Source organism: Metarhizium acridum (assembly GCF_019434415.1).
Source record: "Metarhizium acridum strain ARSEF 324 chromosome Unknown scaffold_1, whole genome shotgun sequence".
Classification (NCBI taxonomy): domain Eukaryota; kingdom Fungi; phylum Ascomycota; class Sordariomycetes; order Hypocreales; family Clavicipitaceae; genus Metarhizium; species Metarhizium acridum.
The window spans coordinates 5680205-5695837 of NW_027094015.1; the positions used below are offsets into that span (position 1 = coordinate 5680205).

At 50.3% G+C, this 15633-nt stretch overlaps 7 protein-coding genes across 7 annotated transcripts; 2 read left to right on the top strand and 5 right to left on the bottom strand.

The window, feature by feature from the left end:
- Positions 1 to 766: 766 nt before the first annotated feature.
- On the bottom strand, positions 767 to 2783 carry J3458_001762 (uncharacterized protein; the record flags this gene model as incomplete). Its single annotated transcript, XM_066116908.1, has 4 exons — positions 767 to 2149; positions 2235 to 2446; positions 2535 to 2579; positions 2661 to 2783. The coding sequence occupies 4 exons, from the start codon at positions 2781 to 2783 to the stop codon at positions 1018 to 1020; spliced, it is 1512 nt and encodes a 503-aa protein (XP_065978795.1). The 3' UTR covers positions 767 to 1017.
- Positions 2784 to 5844: 3061 nt separating this feature from the next.
- J3458_001763 (uncharacterized protein) lies at positions 5845 to 6156 on the bottom strand (the record flags this gene model as incomplete). Its single annotated transcript, XM_066116909.1, has 1 exon — positions 5845 to 6156. The coding sequence occupies one exon, from the start codon at positions 6154 to 6156 to the stop codon at positions 5845 to 5847; it is 312 nt and encodes a 103-aa protein (XP_065978796.1).
- Positions 6157 to 7743: 1587 nt separating this feature from the next.
- J3458_001764 (uncharacterized protein) lies at positions 7744 to 9468 on the bottom strand (the record flags this gene model as incomplete). Its single annotated transcript, XM_066116910.1, has 1 exon — positions 7744 to 9468. The coding sequence occupies one exon, from the start codon at positions 9466 to 9468 to the stop codon at positions 7744 to 7746; it is 1725 nt and encodes a 574-aa protein (XP_065978797.1).
- Positions 9469 to 9487: 19 nt separating this feature from the next.
- On the bottom strand, positions 9488 to 10339 carry J3458_001765 (uncharacterized protein; the record flags this gene model as incomplete). Its single annotated transcript, XM_066116911.1, has 4 exons — positions 9488 to 9638; positions 9693 to 9802; positions 9858 to 10151; positions 10211 to 10339. The coding sequence occupies 4 exons, from the start codon at positions 10337 to 10339 to the stop codon at positions 9488 to 9490; spliced, it is 684 nt and encodes a 227-aa protein (XP_065978798.1).
- Positions 10340 to 11168: 829 nt separating this feature from the next.
- J3458_001766 (uncharacterized protein) lies at positions 11169 to 11692 on the bottom strand (the record flags this gene model as incomplete). The annotated part of the gene is made up of 2 exons (XM_007809429.2): positions 11169 to 11536; positions 11608 to 11692. The coding sequence occupies 2 exons, from the start codon at positions 11690 to 11692 to the stop codon at positions 11169 to 11171; spliced, it is 453 nt and encodes a 150-aa protein (XP_007807620.2).
- On the top strand, positions 11622 to 13596 carry TMT1_1 (trans-aconitate methyltransferase 1). The gene is made up of 2 exons (XM_007809430.2): positions 11622 to 12111; positions 12183 to 13596. The coding sequence occupies exons 1-2, from the start codon at positions 12098 to 12100 to the stop codon at positions 13081 to 13083; spliced, it is 915 nt and encodes a 304-aa protein (XP_007807621.2). The 5' UTR covers positions 11622 to 12097; the 3' UTR covers positions 13084 to 13596.
- Positions 13597 to 13714: 118 nt separating this feature from the next.
- cdc4_1 (myosin II light chain) lies at positions 13715 to 15256 on the top strand. The gene is made up of 4 exons (XM_007809431.2): positions 13715 to 13931; positions 14358 to 14511; positions 14590 to 14823; positions 14920 to 15256. Exons 1-4 carry the CDS (start codon positions 13929 to 13931, stop codon positions 14946 to 14948), a joined length of 420 nt encoding a protein of 139 aa, XP_007807622.2. The 5' UTR covers positions 13715 to 13928; the 3' UTR covers positions 14949 to 15256.
- Positions 15257 to 15633: the final 377 nt, after the last annotated feature.

The following is a 15633-nucleotide window of genomic DNA, read 5'->3' on the forward strand; positions in this document are numbered from 1 at the left end:
AGCCAAGCACTCGATCCGCTGCGGCTATTGCGTAGAAAGAGGGAGATAATTCTCGTCTTGATCTGTCTGAAAAAAATCCATCTGAGACAAGGTTCTTACTGTCTAGACCAGCCCAGACTAGAACACCTCGGCCACAAATTCCATACATAGCAGGAAAGTAAACTGGCCATGGGAGGTCAGAAGTATCGGTGCGTTGACTTGAAGAATATCCCTGATGCGGGTATGCTAGTCATGTCTCGGTAACGTGGCGTACTGTGATTCAATTGTGTGTTGTTTGTAAAGCAATGTGCCTGGAATCCTCTGCATCTCATCAGTACAGGTGGCGTCAAATCGGACTGAGCCAGAGCCATGTGGCTGGGAGATTGTCCAAGGTGTACTCCATATTCGAATGAAAGATCCGTTCAGGTGTCTTTTCAATGTTTCTTTCGGCACTGCTAAAGTACCGTCCATAATTTTTAATAGAATGCTGATTCGCATGCGACTAGCTCCATGGAGTGGCCTCTCCGGCGACAATGCCCGAGCCAAGCTTGAGCGCTAATTCGAGGTTCTCTCAAGCCAAATCAATCTTGTCTGGCTTGCTAATGAACAACCTATGCGCTTGGTGTGCTTCGAGTACGAAGGCTATCAGAGGTATACTAGACAACAACGACTGGGCTCTCCATCTGCACCATGAATAGTCGTGTTACTCAAGCTGCAGAGAGCTCCTCGATTCATGCAATTTCATTACCCTATTTGTGTCCCATTTAACAGCACATAGGAATGGTAGTGGTATCCAAAAAAATACTTGACACTTTAATCAAAAGCATCATGTCTGACTATATCCAAAATTAATAACATCAATATCCAACCTCTGTATCCCTGCGGTGGGGGCCCGATATAGAGATGAGAACACCACGACATGTATACTCGGAGGATCCGCTGAATGTGTATCGTATGACGAGTTGATCGCTATGCAGTGGTTTCTGGTGGTGCGTACTCGCCATTTGGCCAGGCGTACAAGGTCTCCAGCACGCACGGCTAGAGGGTGTACAGGAAGTCGGGTCGCTTATCGCCTAGGACATTGATCTCTTCCTCAGTCTTACCCTCTATCCAATGGTCGCGCTCGCCCTTGCTGCGTTTCCTGTTCTCCAAGTTGAGCATAGTAGCAAAGAGCAAACTGCCTCCAAACATGCACACGACTAGGTACGCAATAATGGTTCCGTGGCCTTGGAAGTAGCGAGGTGGCCATCGGTAAATGACACTGCTGACCACGCCATTGAGATTACCCCAACCGATAACGAATCCAAGCACAATACCACGCTTATAGACACCTTCAACGTTGTTGGCTACCCACGCGATGGTTAATGAGATGGGAGGGTAGATACCCATGGCGCCAAGAAAGGTGCCTGCATACTGGACAGCCGGATCAGTTGTTGATATCAACATAACGAAGCCAACTGTTCCAATAACGGCACATCCCATGATGAAAACGCCACGTTTTTGTACCCTATCAGACCAAAACCCAACGATGACTGTCAGTACGGCTGCAACCGCATACGGTGGGACGCTAAGGAGTTGATTCCTGATGATCTGGTCGGCAGACGTGAAGCTCATGGACTGGATAATTGTAGGCAGAAAGACGCTGAAAGAGTAGAGTGGCATCAGAGGGCCCATATAGATCAGCATACCGTTGTAAGTCTTCCAGTCCTTAGCGGCAGCCCACAGGTAGTCCCATTTGAAGTCTTCGTGCCTAGCGGAGTGTTGGTTATCGTTCTTTAGTCGGAGTAACACACGTGCACGGTCTTCAGGGGCCAAGAACTTGGCCTCGTCTGGAAAATCATGAACCATGAAAAAGGAGAGGAAGCCAATGACTATAGTCAGTAGACCCTCGATGATAAAGATCCAAGCCCAACCCGGGATACCTCGGAGACCGTCCATCTTCTGAATGGCAGCCGCAAGCAGGCCACCAAAAGAGCCAGCCAAAGCGGCTGCTGAAAAGAATATGGCAGCACGCACTCCAAATTCGTTTCTCTTATACCAGCATGACAGATAGTAATTGACGCCAGGGAACAAACCGGCCTCGGCCACGCCAAGGAACCATCGAGCCGCCATGAGACCAGACCAATCCTTTACAAAGCCCATGCCAAGCATGCAGCAACCCCACAAGATCCTGGAAGAGTGATTATCAGTGTAAGATCAAACAATGTGACAAACTTCGTCGACTTCTTCGATGGACGGGATGGACGTCAGCTTACATGATGATTGGGATGAACCTGGATGGCTTCCATTTCTTGAGCAGGAAGTTGGCGAGCGCCTCGAACATGGCGTAGGAGACGAAGAACACTATAAGTGTGGCCGCATATTTGAGTGATTTCGGGTCCATTCCCAGATCTTTCTCCAGATGAGCAATCTTGGCATTGCCGATGTTGGTGCGATCGAGAAAACAGATCAAGTACAGAAGACAGAGCTTTTGTTTTTATTTGTCAAGTTAGCAGACACAAGACGAACTGCCTAGGTGGCGAACAGTTTCAATGTACAAGCAAAACGGCACGAACCCAGGGGATGAGCATCAAATCCAACTTCCACAGTAGTTTGCGTTCCTTTTCACAGAGACAAAAGATTTATGCGTCAGAATCGAGTGAACAGTGAAGAGGCGTTGCGCGAGGCAGGAAAAAGCTCACCACTTCCTTCTTCTCAGCCTCTGACAAGCCGGCATCGGGATCGACGATGTTTTCGAGGTCAGAATTAGACAAAGCATCCCCGTTGCCTTGGTCAATTGGGCTAGATTTTTCAAGTTCACTCATTTTGCCAAGTCGCAAGGTGATGAGCAGCAGGCTGCGATCAAATGGTCCTCAAGCTGAGCACAGCAGTTAACGTCGTGAGGGCGGCAGGCGTCGGCGACGACGACGACGATGATGACGAAGTGACAGGAGTGAGAGCTTTCAACGTTGCTGTGGACACACTTGGGCAAAAAGGCGAGGACCGGCACGTCTTAGTCTAGACCACGAATTTGTAGTCAAGGCCAAGTGGGAAGGAGCAAACCTCAATTTGAGAAGGAGGCAATGTCACAATGTCACAGCGTCAAAGCTTCGAGTGGTCAAGGCATTGGAATTTGGAAAGCTGCTTTACATCGCACACACAGGAGGGCGACGAGGAGAACTAAAAAACAACCCCAACCGACAACTGGTTATCGATTCCACTTCGACACACCGTCAGCATCGAAAGGCAGAGGGGGGCGTGGGCATTGGCACCTTGTCCGTATTCCATTGCTGCCCTACTACGGAGTACTCCATGGGAGACAACGGAGCACCCCGTCCACGTCGATTACAATACACACCCAACAGCAATGCTCCAAAGCGCAAAACGCCAGTCTCTGATTAATTTGGGATCCTTGGTCCCGGACTCCCGGCTGGTCTGTTGGTCTGTAGGTCATGGTCACACTGCACATCGGCAGTGGTCGGGGACAAAACCAAGACCAGGGCTGACCATGATGAGCCTCCCTGGCAGATACGCAGCGCACAGAATATGGTGGGCACGATCGCACAGAACATTGTGGTCCAACGCGCAGACATTTGCCTATTGGACTCGTCAACCAGTCAACCAAAGCAAGGGTAATCCAAATACCGCAGCTGTGCTGATCATGTTGGATCAAGCTGATCGTCCCAAAATAGTGGCGTTCGGCCCTTCAAGCCCCGCGTCAGTCTCCATTCCCCCCTTTGCCATCTACCGTCCAGCTAACTCCCATCGCCAAGTCCCATGCTATCCCACTCGTGGGTTAACCTTCGATGCAAATGCGGAGGTGGCCTATAGCCTTAAAAATCCATCCACTGCTTACGCGCGGCGGGCTTCATCCTCACCTCCTTGGAAGCATTGAGGAAGGAGAGAGAAACAGTCCAACGGATCCGCTTAAGCTTCACTGCCAAGCTTAACCAAGTTTTCACCTTCCAGGAGAGGCGTTTCTTATGGCATTTTGTTAGGAAATAACTGGGTAGATACGTCAGTGGTCGAGCAACGGGCTAGTTGGCGCCATTCGGTAGTTCGCCCAGTCGTAACACCGCACGGCCGACGTACTAGATGAAGACGACCAAAGTCTGCGTCGTACGGTTGCAAGGGGCAGATCGCGTGTCGATTAGAAGACTAGATGTACACATCCGCCATCTAGTCAACATCAATATGGACAACAACAAAGAGAGACCGAAAATTGAGCTTGCGGTGAGTGAAAGCAAACAGGAGGCCGTTACATGTCTAGCTTTGGGTCCACCACGCTGTTTCCACTGTCATGGTTGACAACCTGGTGGGCCAACAGTATGGTGAGACAAAGCAACTAGTACTTGGGCATTGGAGTACTTGCTGTATCACCTGGTTTCTTGGCTTAGGTCCGCCAGGACTCCAACACGAGAAAGACGCCATCACCATGGTATTCATTTGTTGATATTTGACTTATCGTGGTAACAAGAACTATGGCAAAAGCAATGCGAATAAACCTCCTTCGAATCTCCAGTCGAAACACAAATGGTGGCGTCGCCAATTAGGTCGTGATGGTGGCACAAGGCAGTTGTGGTTGGCCCTTGAGCATCTACCTAGCAGACGAAGCCTTTTTTTCCCTCGCTGGTTGTCAGTCTGCTGAACCGATTTGCGCTTTCAATGCAATATCTTTCATGTTCTACGAGACAGTCATGCAAGATCATTTATATGTGCAATGTATCAGTCACGCCTTGGCTCACCCTGTGAGTTCCGAAGATGGTGATGATCCGCTTGACCACTAACTTAGACAATGGGCATTTATGCCGTATTTCGGAGCGAATAAGTCTCTTGATAGCACTCTTTGAAGCATGAGAATCTGGCCCGGCCCATTCTCGGCATGCCAAAAAATCCATCTCCAAATCCCATGCATTTATGACCAGTGTTTGAAGATACAGGCCTTCTACAGGGTCAAATCGTACCGCTCCTCTTGCAATTTATCAGTCAGCTTTATACGCGGTTGTCAGGCGTCTCAGGCCGATGAAAATGAACACTCGAATATCCAGCAAGGCCAGCCTCATGGGTCCAAGTCCTGCGGTGCGACATTGCCACTCCATGCTGCCTGTTGTGCTGTCTTCTGCCAGGGATCTGGTTCATACTGACCCCGACGACTAGGGCTTGCTGATGTGGCTCAAGCCATGACTGAGTTTGGTGACTTTGGTTACATCAGTATATTGTGGGTAGAAGATGTCACGAAATGCGCCATATTCACAGCCTCACAGGGATATCACGAAAAGCCAATAGCCTGTGTTACTCATTCTTTAGTCCAGGGGGTCAGAGACCATCAATGATCGGAACAAAAGACCCTTGAATTACTAGTTCAAATGAAGAAGGCCTGGACCCCAAACCCATGCCGTCTAGTGCAGCCAACAGGATTGAGACCTCACAAAGCCCAGTTTTGTTTTGAAGGCTTCGCAAAATGCGAGTGCCATGTCAACATTGTGAATATGCCATACCTAGTAATTTGCGATAACAGACATTTTGCATGACTCAGGTATCATGGGAACCCTTTGCAATTACCGTGGCCACAAGCGCCTTTCGGCACCTGCTTAATATCATCCAGCTTTAGGGTGTTCCCTAAGTGACATGTGCCAATAAACGCATAAAAACAAGAGGGCATGTCGAAATAGTTGATGTATAATATATAGGCCTTAGCCTGGGGGAATGTTATTGTGTAATGAAAAGAACGAGTGTGCCCAACTACTGGTAAGTGAGGTTGTGAGCAGGAACTTCGTACTCTGCGCGACCAGATTTCAGATGACAACCCTCTCTGACTATGTATGTATGTGAAATTCCTTCCAAGGAATCAACATGCCTGGATGAATGATTTTAGTTCGCCCTTGTTCAGCATACAGAGCCAGAAGTTTGGCAGCTCTCCAAATGTCCAAGTTGACCGTCTTCTCGTGTATCAGGAACCTGTCGCCCACACAAGGCCGGGTTCATGCAATAGTTCACCACCGCATAGTCGGGCGTAGCCATGGCGAAGAAAGGGTTTATGCGAGTCTGCATAGGCGCATCTTGGGCGCCGCAGATAGGGGTTCGTTTCGTAACATGAAACATTTGGTGCAATGACCAGATCGATGATGATAATCGCTTAACCATTGTTCGCAATGAATAATGTAACAAGTCTAAAATTGATGGGGAATGCGCTTGCATGGCGTGAGGCAAATGCCTTTTGCGCAAGTCCAAACGGAAGGGCCTAGCCGTAACAACGTCTACTCCGTAATCCGTGATGAATCATCCCTATAGAGAAGCATTCAGCCTTCATCGATGGGATCGCGCGTCTACTCCGCACTTAGCAGCTGACGGACAGGACAATGGCTAATACCGCAAACGCGCCACTAACTTGTACTCTGCCAGCACAAGCATCAAACATGAGAAATATATACATAAGGCACTTAGGTTCATGAACAAACCCTCTCCTGACAGAAATTGCCCCGTCGGACCATCGGCCAAACTCTAATCCTACTTGGGGCGTTCCACAAAACTCTGGCACAGCCCACAAACTTTGCCCTTGTACTTTCCTTTCTCATCTCACAACTCAAAGGTGACCCAATGGTTATGGAGCTTGCTGCATGTCGAAACCGTCTTCCTACTCCAAGAAACAGCAGGCATAAGTGTCCATGTCACCCGTGCCATCTCCCCTCGGGCGGGTCAACCAGCGGGACGACCCGCGGCGCCACTGCGTTCCAGCCGGCATGGAGTCACGATCCACGATTTTGATGGTCTAGAACGGTCCCTGCAAGGGCGACCAATGACCCCGACTCTGGCGTCTACATCAGGTTCACGGGCGAGAAACTTGGCCAGTGTGTTTTTCTTGCGCTGCCGCAGCAAGTTCGATGCAACGGGTTCCACGAAAAGAAAAGGGAAACAAATTCAACTATAAAGTACGATTCGACATGTCCCCTCATTTCGCAATCTTCAATTACGTATCCTGATGAGACACGGTTACTTCCATGGCTATGAACAATTTACCCATGATTCTACATACACCATTCATGTTACACAATTGTCTGAATCGATGCGCAAATATGAATTCTTGCCCCCAACAGCACAGAATTTCAAAAAAAGGATCACTAATTGTGCTAAGCAGCGTCTGTCCGGGTTCCCAATCCTTTGATTCTCGCCAAGGACATACTACCTAGCCGCTCGTACTACGAACAAAAAAAAAAGCCACGAGTTTAACAAAAAAAAAAGCACCAGACATCCTACCCTCCTCTGACAGAGTTTAGACACCCCATTCCGACTGCCTTATGCCGTGTCACCTGGTACATTGCGTAATCAAATACGGAGAAATGAATAACAGCACGTAATTAATCATATGCACGGTTGTCCCGAAGCATGTTGCGGGTAGGTGCAGAGTGCAGACGCCAGTGTTTACGGACGAAATCAGCATTCTCGTCAGATGCTCCGTGCCTTGTTACGTAGATCATCATTTGTGTCGAAAACGCCTGGCTAGCAATCAAAATCACCATACCAAGTCCTCACGACATTGGGTCTTTCGTGCCGGGATGATACTCATGTCACCTACTAATTCCGGGGGTCATGAACAGCCACAAATGGTTCAAAACACACATCTACATTGTCCACTTCATAACAAACATTATAGTAGGTATTCGCCATGCGAACAGTCATTTCATCATCAACGCCGCCCATGCACCAGTCCATCAGTAAAGATCCTCGTCCCAAGCTCTTTAGTTCGTTCACCCATCCAAAATTTATCCAACCCAGTTCCCACCTCCTCTACTCTATTGACAGGCCCTCCAAAACATTCATTGCCTTTGTGCCCTCTCTCTCGAATCGCGTGACCATGGCCTCACATTCCTGTTTGAGTTTCTTCTCTGCCTCCCCTGCATTGAAGTAAATCCATTCTTCCACCGTCATGCGCTTCTCTGGGCTAGTGAGTTCCTTGCCTTGCTTCAACAGCCGGCTAACCGCATTTTCCTTGTCATCCCCGCGGGGTGGTGTACCCATAACTGCATCGATATCCACCGCCGTCCACGGAATTTGACTCTGCAAGCCGGCCGCAAGCATATTGCGTTTTGACGGTGAGTTGCGGGCCGGCGTAGCCGTTACGGGCGCAAGGACAACGCGCCTCGTCTTGGCACTGGCCGGGGGCATAGATGAGGGAGGCAGATTTTCAGCGTCGGATGACTGCGGTGATGGTGACGGCGACAATGCTGGCTGGCGTGCCGACGGCGCTGGTGACGTGAACTTTGGGGGAGTAGATGGCGGCTCAACTCCTAGTCTTGAACTGGACACAGCTGGCCAAGAAGCTTCCCCAAGAGGCGATGAAGCTTCCTCAGGCTGTGGCGTCCCTGCAGATCCACGTCGCCGAGTTTCCCCATCCGCCTCGGGGACCTCATCATCGGCATGGACTTCGCTTCGCTGAGTAGATTCCGACGGTTGTATAGGTTCAACCGTTGTGCTGTTCGGTCTACGGCCACGTATAGCGGGTTCTTCTGCAGGTTTTGATGCGGTTTTTGAAGCTACCGACGATTTTTTGACAGCTCTCGGAGGGGCCTCGATTGACGGAGGAGAATATACGGTGTCTGTATTCTTCACCACAGAATCTGTGCTCCCAATGCTGGCTTCATGCTCCTCAATCTCTAAAGGTGGGTCAATAGCCTCCGGTTCAGGTTCTGGAGACGGTGAAGGAGCTTTAGCCTTCTTCGCCTTTGTCTGCTTGGATGCTTTGCGTGTTCCAGTTCCAGGTTTGCGACCTTTTTTAGGAACATGAAGTTTTTGATTTGGCTCCTCGACCTCCATTTCGGCTTGAAGATTTCGAAGTTCATCATCCAGCGCATCTTCATCGGGCTCAATTTCAGCAGGATCAAACATGGCGTAGTCTTCCAACTCTTCATTGGTCAATTGTCCCCTTGACTTCTGCTTAGCCATTGCTTTCGATCGCTCGGATTCTGAGTCGTGTGCAATTTCATCGTCATCCGTCAATGCCCGTTCCAAGTCTGCCTCGAGCTGGCGTTCAATCTCCTCATCGTCAGGGAAATCTCCAAGGGGTGCCCGGAGTGAAGCCATAGATGCCCCCAGGGCAGATGGCTTGCGGCTTGACTTTGTGCTGGAACTCCTGGCCCGACCGGCCGGTTTCGATGCCTGCTCATCAACCAACGCGACATCTTCAGGTGTGATGGTAGAGCTGTCAATTTGACTGCTTTCTCGGGTTTGTGTGGCTTGTTTCTTAGACGCTGGGACCTCGGATAAGAAGACAACGGAATCATCCATGGCGTCACTAGCTCGTTTCTTGCCACGGGTTGCCTTTGTAGTTTTCGGTAGCGACACAGGCTCTTCCTCAACAGCATCGTCTTCTTCTTTCTCAATTTCTTGCACCTTCCTAGTTTTAGTCCTGCCTTTTGCCGTTGCTACCTTTTTTTTCTTGCTCGCAGTCTTCTTGCTCCCCTGTGTCGCCGTCGATGTAGTGGTGAGAACGCTATCCTCTGGTTCTGCAGTCATATCGGCAACAGACGCGATGTCAGAGGCAGTCGTGGCCACTGATTGCAGATAGTCGAGAAGTCTTTGATCCACCCGCCGCCTTGCCTCGGACAGTCTTCTTCTTGGGCCCTCCGAATTCGTTGAGCAAGGCAAAGAATGCGCAGTCCGGTGATCGATTGTAATGCTCGTCGCTTGCCATAGGGTCAGTTCCAACACTCTGGTCAAGATCTTGCGGGCCTACATACTAAGGTTTGTCACTTGGCTCCCATCCATCTAGAGCCAACTGGCAATACGCACAAGTCGCCATGTCATCTGACTCATCCGTAGGCGTATACTTCCAGCCAGCTTCAACAAGCTAGAGCAACTCAAGTAAGCAGATGCCGTAGCTGTACGTGTTCTTCACACCTTACCTGTTTTGTTTTGCACTTCCACCCTTTCCTTCCCTCATGGGGCCATTTTCCAGCAAATGTCGCCTTTCGTGCCTCAACCATATGGGGCAGGGTCGGGTCTTGCCTCGAATACTCATCGATGTCGGCTTCAATTGCTGACACTATGGCCCATCCACATTGGGGGGCATGCTTGAGATGCTCCTCGAGAGGATCGTCACCAGCTTCCCACCCATCTAGGCCCTTTCCGCAAAGGAAGCAGACACAATTGTCGGGGTTTTCAGGATATGGTTCGAAGTAGAATCCAGCTCTCGCTAGCTATGAAGAAAATCGTCAGACGGATTTGCGCAGGAGGGGTTGGATTCAATGGCGCGTACACTCGCGGGCGCAATCTGTTTATGCGGCCAATTCAAAGCCTTGCTACGCCCACCCGCTGTTGATCCCCTCTTTTTAGAGGTCTTTTGGAACGAGGCAAGTCGCGCCTCATATGTGAAGTATTGTTCCATCGCAGAGAGCGACAAGTGTCAATGATGTTTTCTTGGGTGTCGATTGTTTTTGCGTCCTGGTGAAATGTTGGTCGGTGCGCGTCGCGGTAAATACTGGAAAGCTCAGATGCGCATGCAGGACATGTCTGTTCTCATGCTGCCTTCTCTCGGAAGGAAAAAAAAGAAAGAAAGAAAAGCAGAAAGAATAAAGCCTTCGCCTCCAGATCACGTCACGCTGTGAAATACAACAGAGAAAGTCATGCGATGTTGCGCTGTTTAGGGCGATAGGGAACTTGCCGTGACGTTGGTCGTGGTTGGTTGGCCATGAACGTGTTTGTTTACTCCCAGGCCAAGTGGGGCTATCTAACCCTCGCGATCTGGCAGGCGTTGAAGATGGACGGAGGACACAGCTCAAGTCCCAAATTTGCCGTTGTTGTTTCAAAAATTCAAGACCTCAAGACCTGGGGGTGTCTGGCCCTTCTTGTTCCTTGGAATAACACCAGCTTTTATAATTATACCAGCTCATCACAGTTCTACACACACAGCTGTGGGTGTATGCTCTTCCAGCAACCCGGGTAGCTATCCCTTGTCGACTTGTCACTTGGCCTTGTGAGTCTGGTACATGACATGGCGGTAATGGACCATAACCTAGGCCGTATCGTGGCAGCCATGACAAACAGGTTAAATCATAAGCATAGATATCGGTGGTCAATTTGATTTGGCCACAGTGCCGCCCATTGCGTGTATCCTCTGGTTGCGCCTCGACTATGCGAGACTAGTACCGACATGTTTTCAACGCACCGGGACCAAGCTGCCTAAATTCGATTTACTATTCGCATATGTGCGTTCATCATAGCTTACCAGCATCCTTCATTGCTCTTTCACCATCAACAAGAACGCACCAACCGTCATGCCCCCGTCCGCCATCACCATATACCACAGACTCAAAGGCGCCTTTCTCAAGGGCCAGCTTCAGAACTGCATCGTCAAAAGTGCCCGGCTGAAGCCAGACGCCTGGGATACCAATCTTCTTGGCTTCCTCAAGCACCTTAACAGTGACAGGAGGTGCAGTGATGATAGATACCGAGGTCTGCTTAGGATTGGGCAACCCAGACAAGTTCGGGACTGTGGCGTAATCTTGGCCGCCCACAGACACGGAAGAAGAGCCCGGATTGACTGGTGTGACGTTCAGACCATGATCCAAATACCAAGCATGAACTATTCCACAGGATTAGTCGGGGTGAATTGGTAGATGGCGGATACATCTAGGAAATACGAGCCTTTATGACCGAACTTGGCGGGATTCGAGCTGGCGCCGACGACGGCAAAGAACGGCGACGTAAAGAACTTGCGGGCAGTGGTTTCGGTGGCCATTGTACCGGCGGTGGTGGCTATGTTTGGTGTTGTCAAGTTGGTTGTCAATTGCTGGTTGCCTATTTGCAAGCCGCGGGTAGTAGACCGAACCTCGAAATGTCAGGGGTTGCCGGTAATAATAGTAATGCCCTCGGCTGATGTCCTCATTCGAGCAGGAGATGGCGATCAGCACAGAGGCAGATCCGGCGGCTTCTGCGGGGTTTCCGACTCAAACCTTGTCAAGCGTTTGAAGGGAGGCCAGGCTTGCCCCATCCGTTGTAAACCCGAGGTCGGCCGAATCGGCAAGACGTGGTGTTGCTCCATGGCTTGGACTCGGTCCATGACATATAATTCCAATTTAACTCCAGAAGCTGGGGCCAATGCAAGAGCAGCAATTGTAATACTGTACAACATGTTGTTATAGCAATGTCTCTATTTGCGTAAGAGCACTTGTCCTTTGCGCCTTGATTGTCGTGCGCGCACTCCACACATGCTGACCAAGCATCTTCAGCAAAGCAACCTTTTCCGCTGCAGGGTATGCCGCGGCGCGGCCAACATATCCTGCAAGTTTGTTTAGAACCGTTCTGGGCTATCATAATAATGCCGGCATCTCATCGGGGTCCTTGCTGGATATCGGGTGCGGCCATGGATTGATCGCCAGAGAAATGAGCCCTCACTTTGGTCGCGTGATTGGCATTGATACAAGCCCAGGCATGGTGAGGCAAGCCACATCAATGACAAAGGATAAGAAGATCACGTTTTATCAGGGCGGCGCCGAAGACCTGTCCTTCCTCCCCGATAAATCCATTGACATGGTGGTGGCTGGACAGTCGGCACACTGGTTTGACTACAACAAAGCGTGGCCTGAATTATCTCGCGTGCTGAAACCTGGCGGTTCTCTTGCTTTCTGGGGATACAAGGACAACGTCCTCATTGGGCACGAGAGAGCCAACCGAGTATTCGACAAGTACTGCTACGCAGATGGAGACGTCGAGCCAGGCGTCGAGGGAATGAATGCTTACTGGGAACAGCCTGGCCGCAATAAAGTCCGAAATCTGTTGCGGGAGGTGGAACCGCCTGCTAAAGACTGGACGGCCATCCGTCGAGATCTGTACGACGTCAAAGCGGACTGTCCAGAGACACCGGACCCTGGCACAGCCTGGATGCAGAGGAGAATTAATCTAGGGCAACTGGAGGCATATGTTCGAACATTTAGTGCATTCCAGGGCTGGCGCGATGCTCATCCAGAGGTTAAGAGCCGGGCGGAAGGAGGTCAGGGGGACTTGGCTGATATCCTCATGGATCGTATTGTGGAATCAGAGCCGCAATGGAAGGGACTTGGCGACGGGTGGAGAGACGCCGAGGTTGATACGGTCTGGGGTACGTACATCCTCATGGCAAAGAAGCGTTGAATAAGGAGCAATGATCCGTTGTTTTTCGGTAGATGACTGCAAGTAACTAGATATGTTTGAGCAATTACGCGAAACGTTTGGCGAGGTTTTGTTTGGTGTACGAGTTAAGAAGATAATCACTTCTAGCCTCTCACTGCCAATGAGTCGTGGGCCTTGATTGACATGAAAGGTGCGACAACACACCGCAAGTTGCTAACATCTCGAGCACGGAGGCTTTGTACTCCGTACATCCCTTCAGTGTTTCGAACGCGGCCCCTTGCCCCTGCTCAGCTGGCGCCGGGCCGTGATGATGGCTGCCACTGACATGCTCCAGGCAAAGTGACGGAAAATGTCGTTAAGAAAATGGATTGCGCAGCGGACAGAATGCGGCCTTATTCGTTATGATATTAAGAAATGTGAGGACGCGTTAGGCCGGGACATGGTTAGTATGAGGAAGTCAAGTCGCCGCAGGATGGGGATGTGTGTGCGTGCACCTTTTGAAGCTGGACTGGGTGCAGAACGGATGAAGTGACTGTTGCCCGGCCAAAGAAGCAGGCGCAGGGGGGACAGACGAAGTAACAGCCCACCGTACCCTTGGCAATCAATGGGACCAGAGCGTCTGTGTCAGGAGACGAGCAATTTCATTGTTGTCCTTTTCCATGCTACTCTACACTTTTCCAACTCCTTCATCAGCGCCAAAATCATCTTCTGCAAGCCTGAAAGTCGTTTGCGAAGCCCTCAGCAACTACTTCACATCTTGGGTACACGACAGAGTTCCAGTCGGGAAGCTGCCGCTAGCGCATTTATTTGTGCTCCCTCCTGCACTCTAGCCCTCCGACTACTCCGTACTTGGGGTACCAGACACAATGGTGAGTTGCCCCAGCACCCGACGCCACCTTTGTAAACAAATAGCAGAGAAGAAGCCCCGCGGTCGACGAGCCTCGCCATGTGATTCGCCAGTTCGATGCCAGTCAGCACAGTGTGATTGCCCCCTTCCGGGTTGGATTGCCTCCAAATGCGCCCAAACGACGCGAGCTCTGAAATCTTGGTTTGCACAACACATCTGCCAACTTTCGTGACGAACGACGCATTTCCTTTAGCAAGCTGTAAACACCGAAGCAGGCGCAAAGAAGCACTCTGTGGCTAGCTGTGCACACGAACAGTCACCCGATTGTGCTCAACCAAGCGCGCACCCACGGGACGACGGGACGGGGCCTCCTTTTTCTATTCCAGCCGCATCATTAGCAGCACAGCTTACAGACTTGACAATGTCTTCTAACCAGTACGATTCTCAGGCTTCCACCAACTACAAGGAGGCCTTTGCCCTCTTTGACAAGCGCGGCAATGGCAGGGTGACTGTAGACAGCTTGGGTGATTTGCTTCGAGCTTGTGGCCAGAACCCCACCTTGTCCGAGATCAAGGACCTCGAGCAGAATGCCGGTAGCGAATGTGAGTAGATTGAGCTGACGAAAAAGAGCGACATAAGGGAACTCGTGGGCATGAATAACTGACAGTGCTGTTGAGCAGTCGATTTCGAGACATTCCAGCGCATTCTGAACCGCCCTGGCGGTTTCCGCGACCCTGGCGAGCCCGAAGAATATTGTCGCGGCTTCCAGGTGTTTGACAAGGATATGACTGGATTTATCGGCGTTGGTCAGATCAAGTACATCTTGACGAACCTTGGCGAGAAGATGTCAGAGGATGAGGTTGATGAGTTGCTCAAGGCTGTGGACACCAGCTCTGGTCAAGTAAACTATACTGGTATGTTTCGCAGTGCCATTTGTGACAAGCACAGGGATACTCCTGGACCTGTAACCCCCCAACATTTGAATATTTTCTGACGTTAATCTTCTAAAGACCTTGTCCGAACCATTCTCGCCAACTAGGCGACTGCACGGCCCCATTTTCGATGATGGTGTGTTATACGAAATGATTGCTCAGCCTTTTTGCATGTGCGGACTGGATGGCGTTGCTCTTTTCTTTTCTTTTTCCTTGTACTGTTTTTCTCTTACATGACAGTGTTTGGCGATGGAGGATGCAATGAGGCATGGAGTTGGAAAGTGCGTGGGAGTGGGTTGGCATTTGAGTCAAGACTCATTATTTTGTGTATGGATATAGGTTTTGGAATGGTAGATAAATTGTTCAGAGGGCAGTTCTTCTGCGACTACTCATTTAAGTTAAACTTTGACGTTGACATTGGACTTGTGTATCGTTGATTGGGCACTGGCACGTAGCGTAAAGTTTGCTGGCAATCATCGTGTTGTAAAGGTGATAGAACAATGCGTGGTGGGGTCGACAAGTCACTACTGCAGGAAATGCGACCTAACAACTGGAAGGCCTGGGTCCATAGACAAGCCGATTTGATTGAAGTCTTCTTGTTCAGCTACAGAGCTATTCACAAATTGCTATCAGCAATTGGCGTTAACGGTCTGTTGCATGGTTCCGAAGTGCTGATGGAGACGACATGCATCACATTTACTAAACTCCGCTGGTTGTTGCTCACATGTGCAGTCAGCACTTGCAAGACTGGAGTGCTTGGGCTCCGTGTTCCCCCTCGCTGCCCCGCTGTCA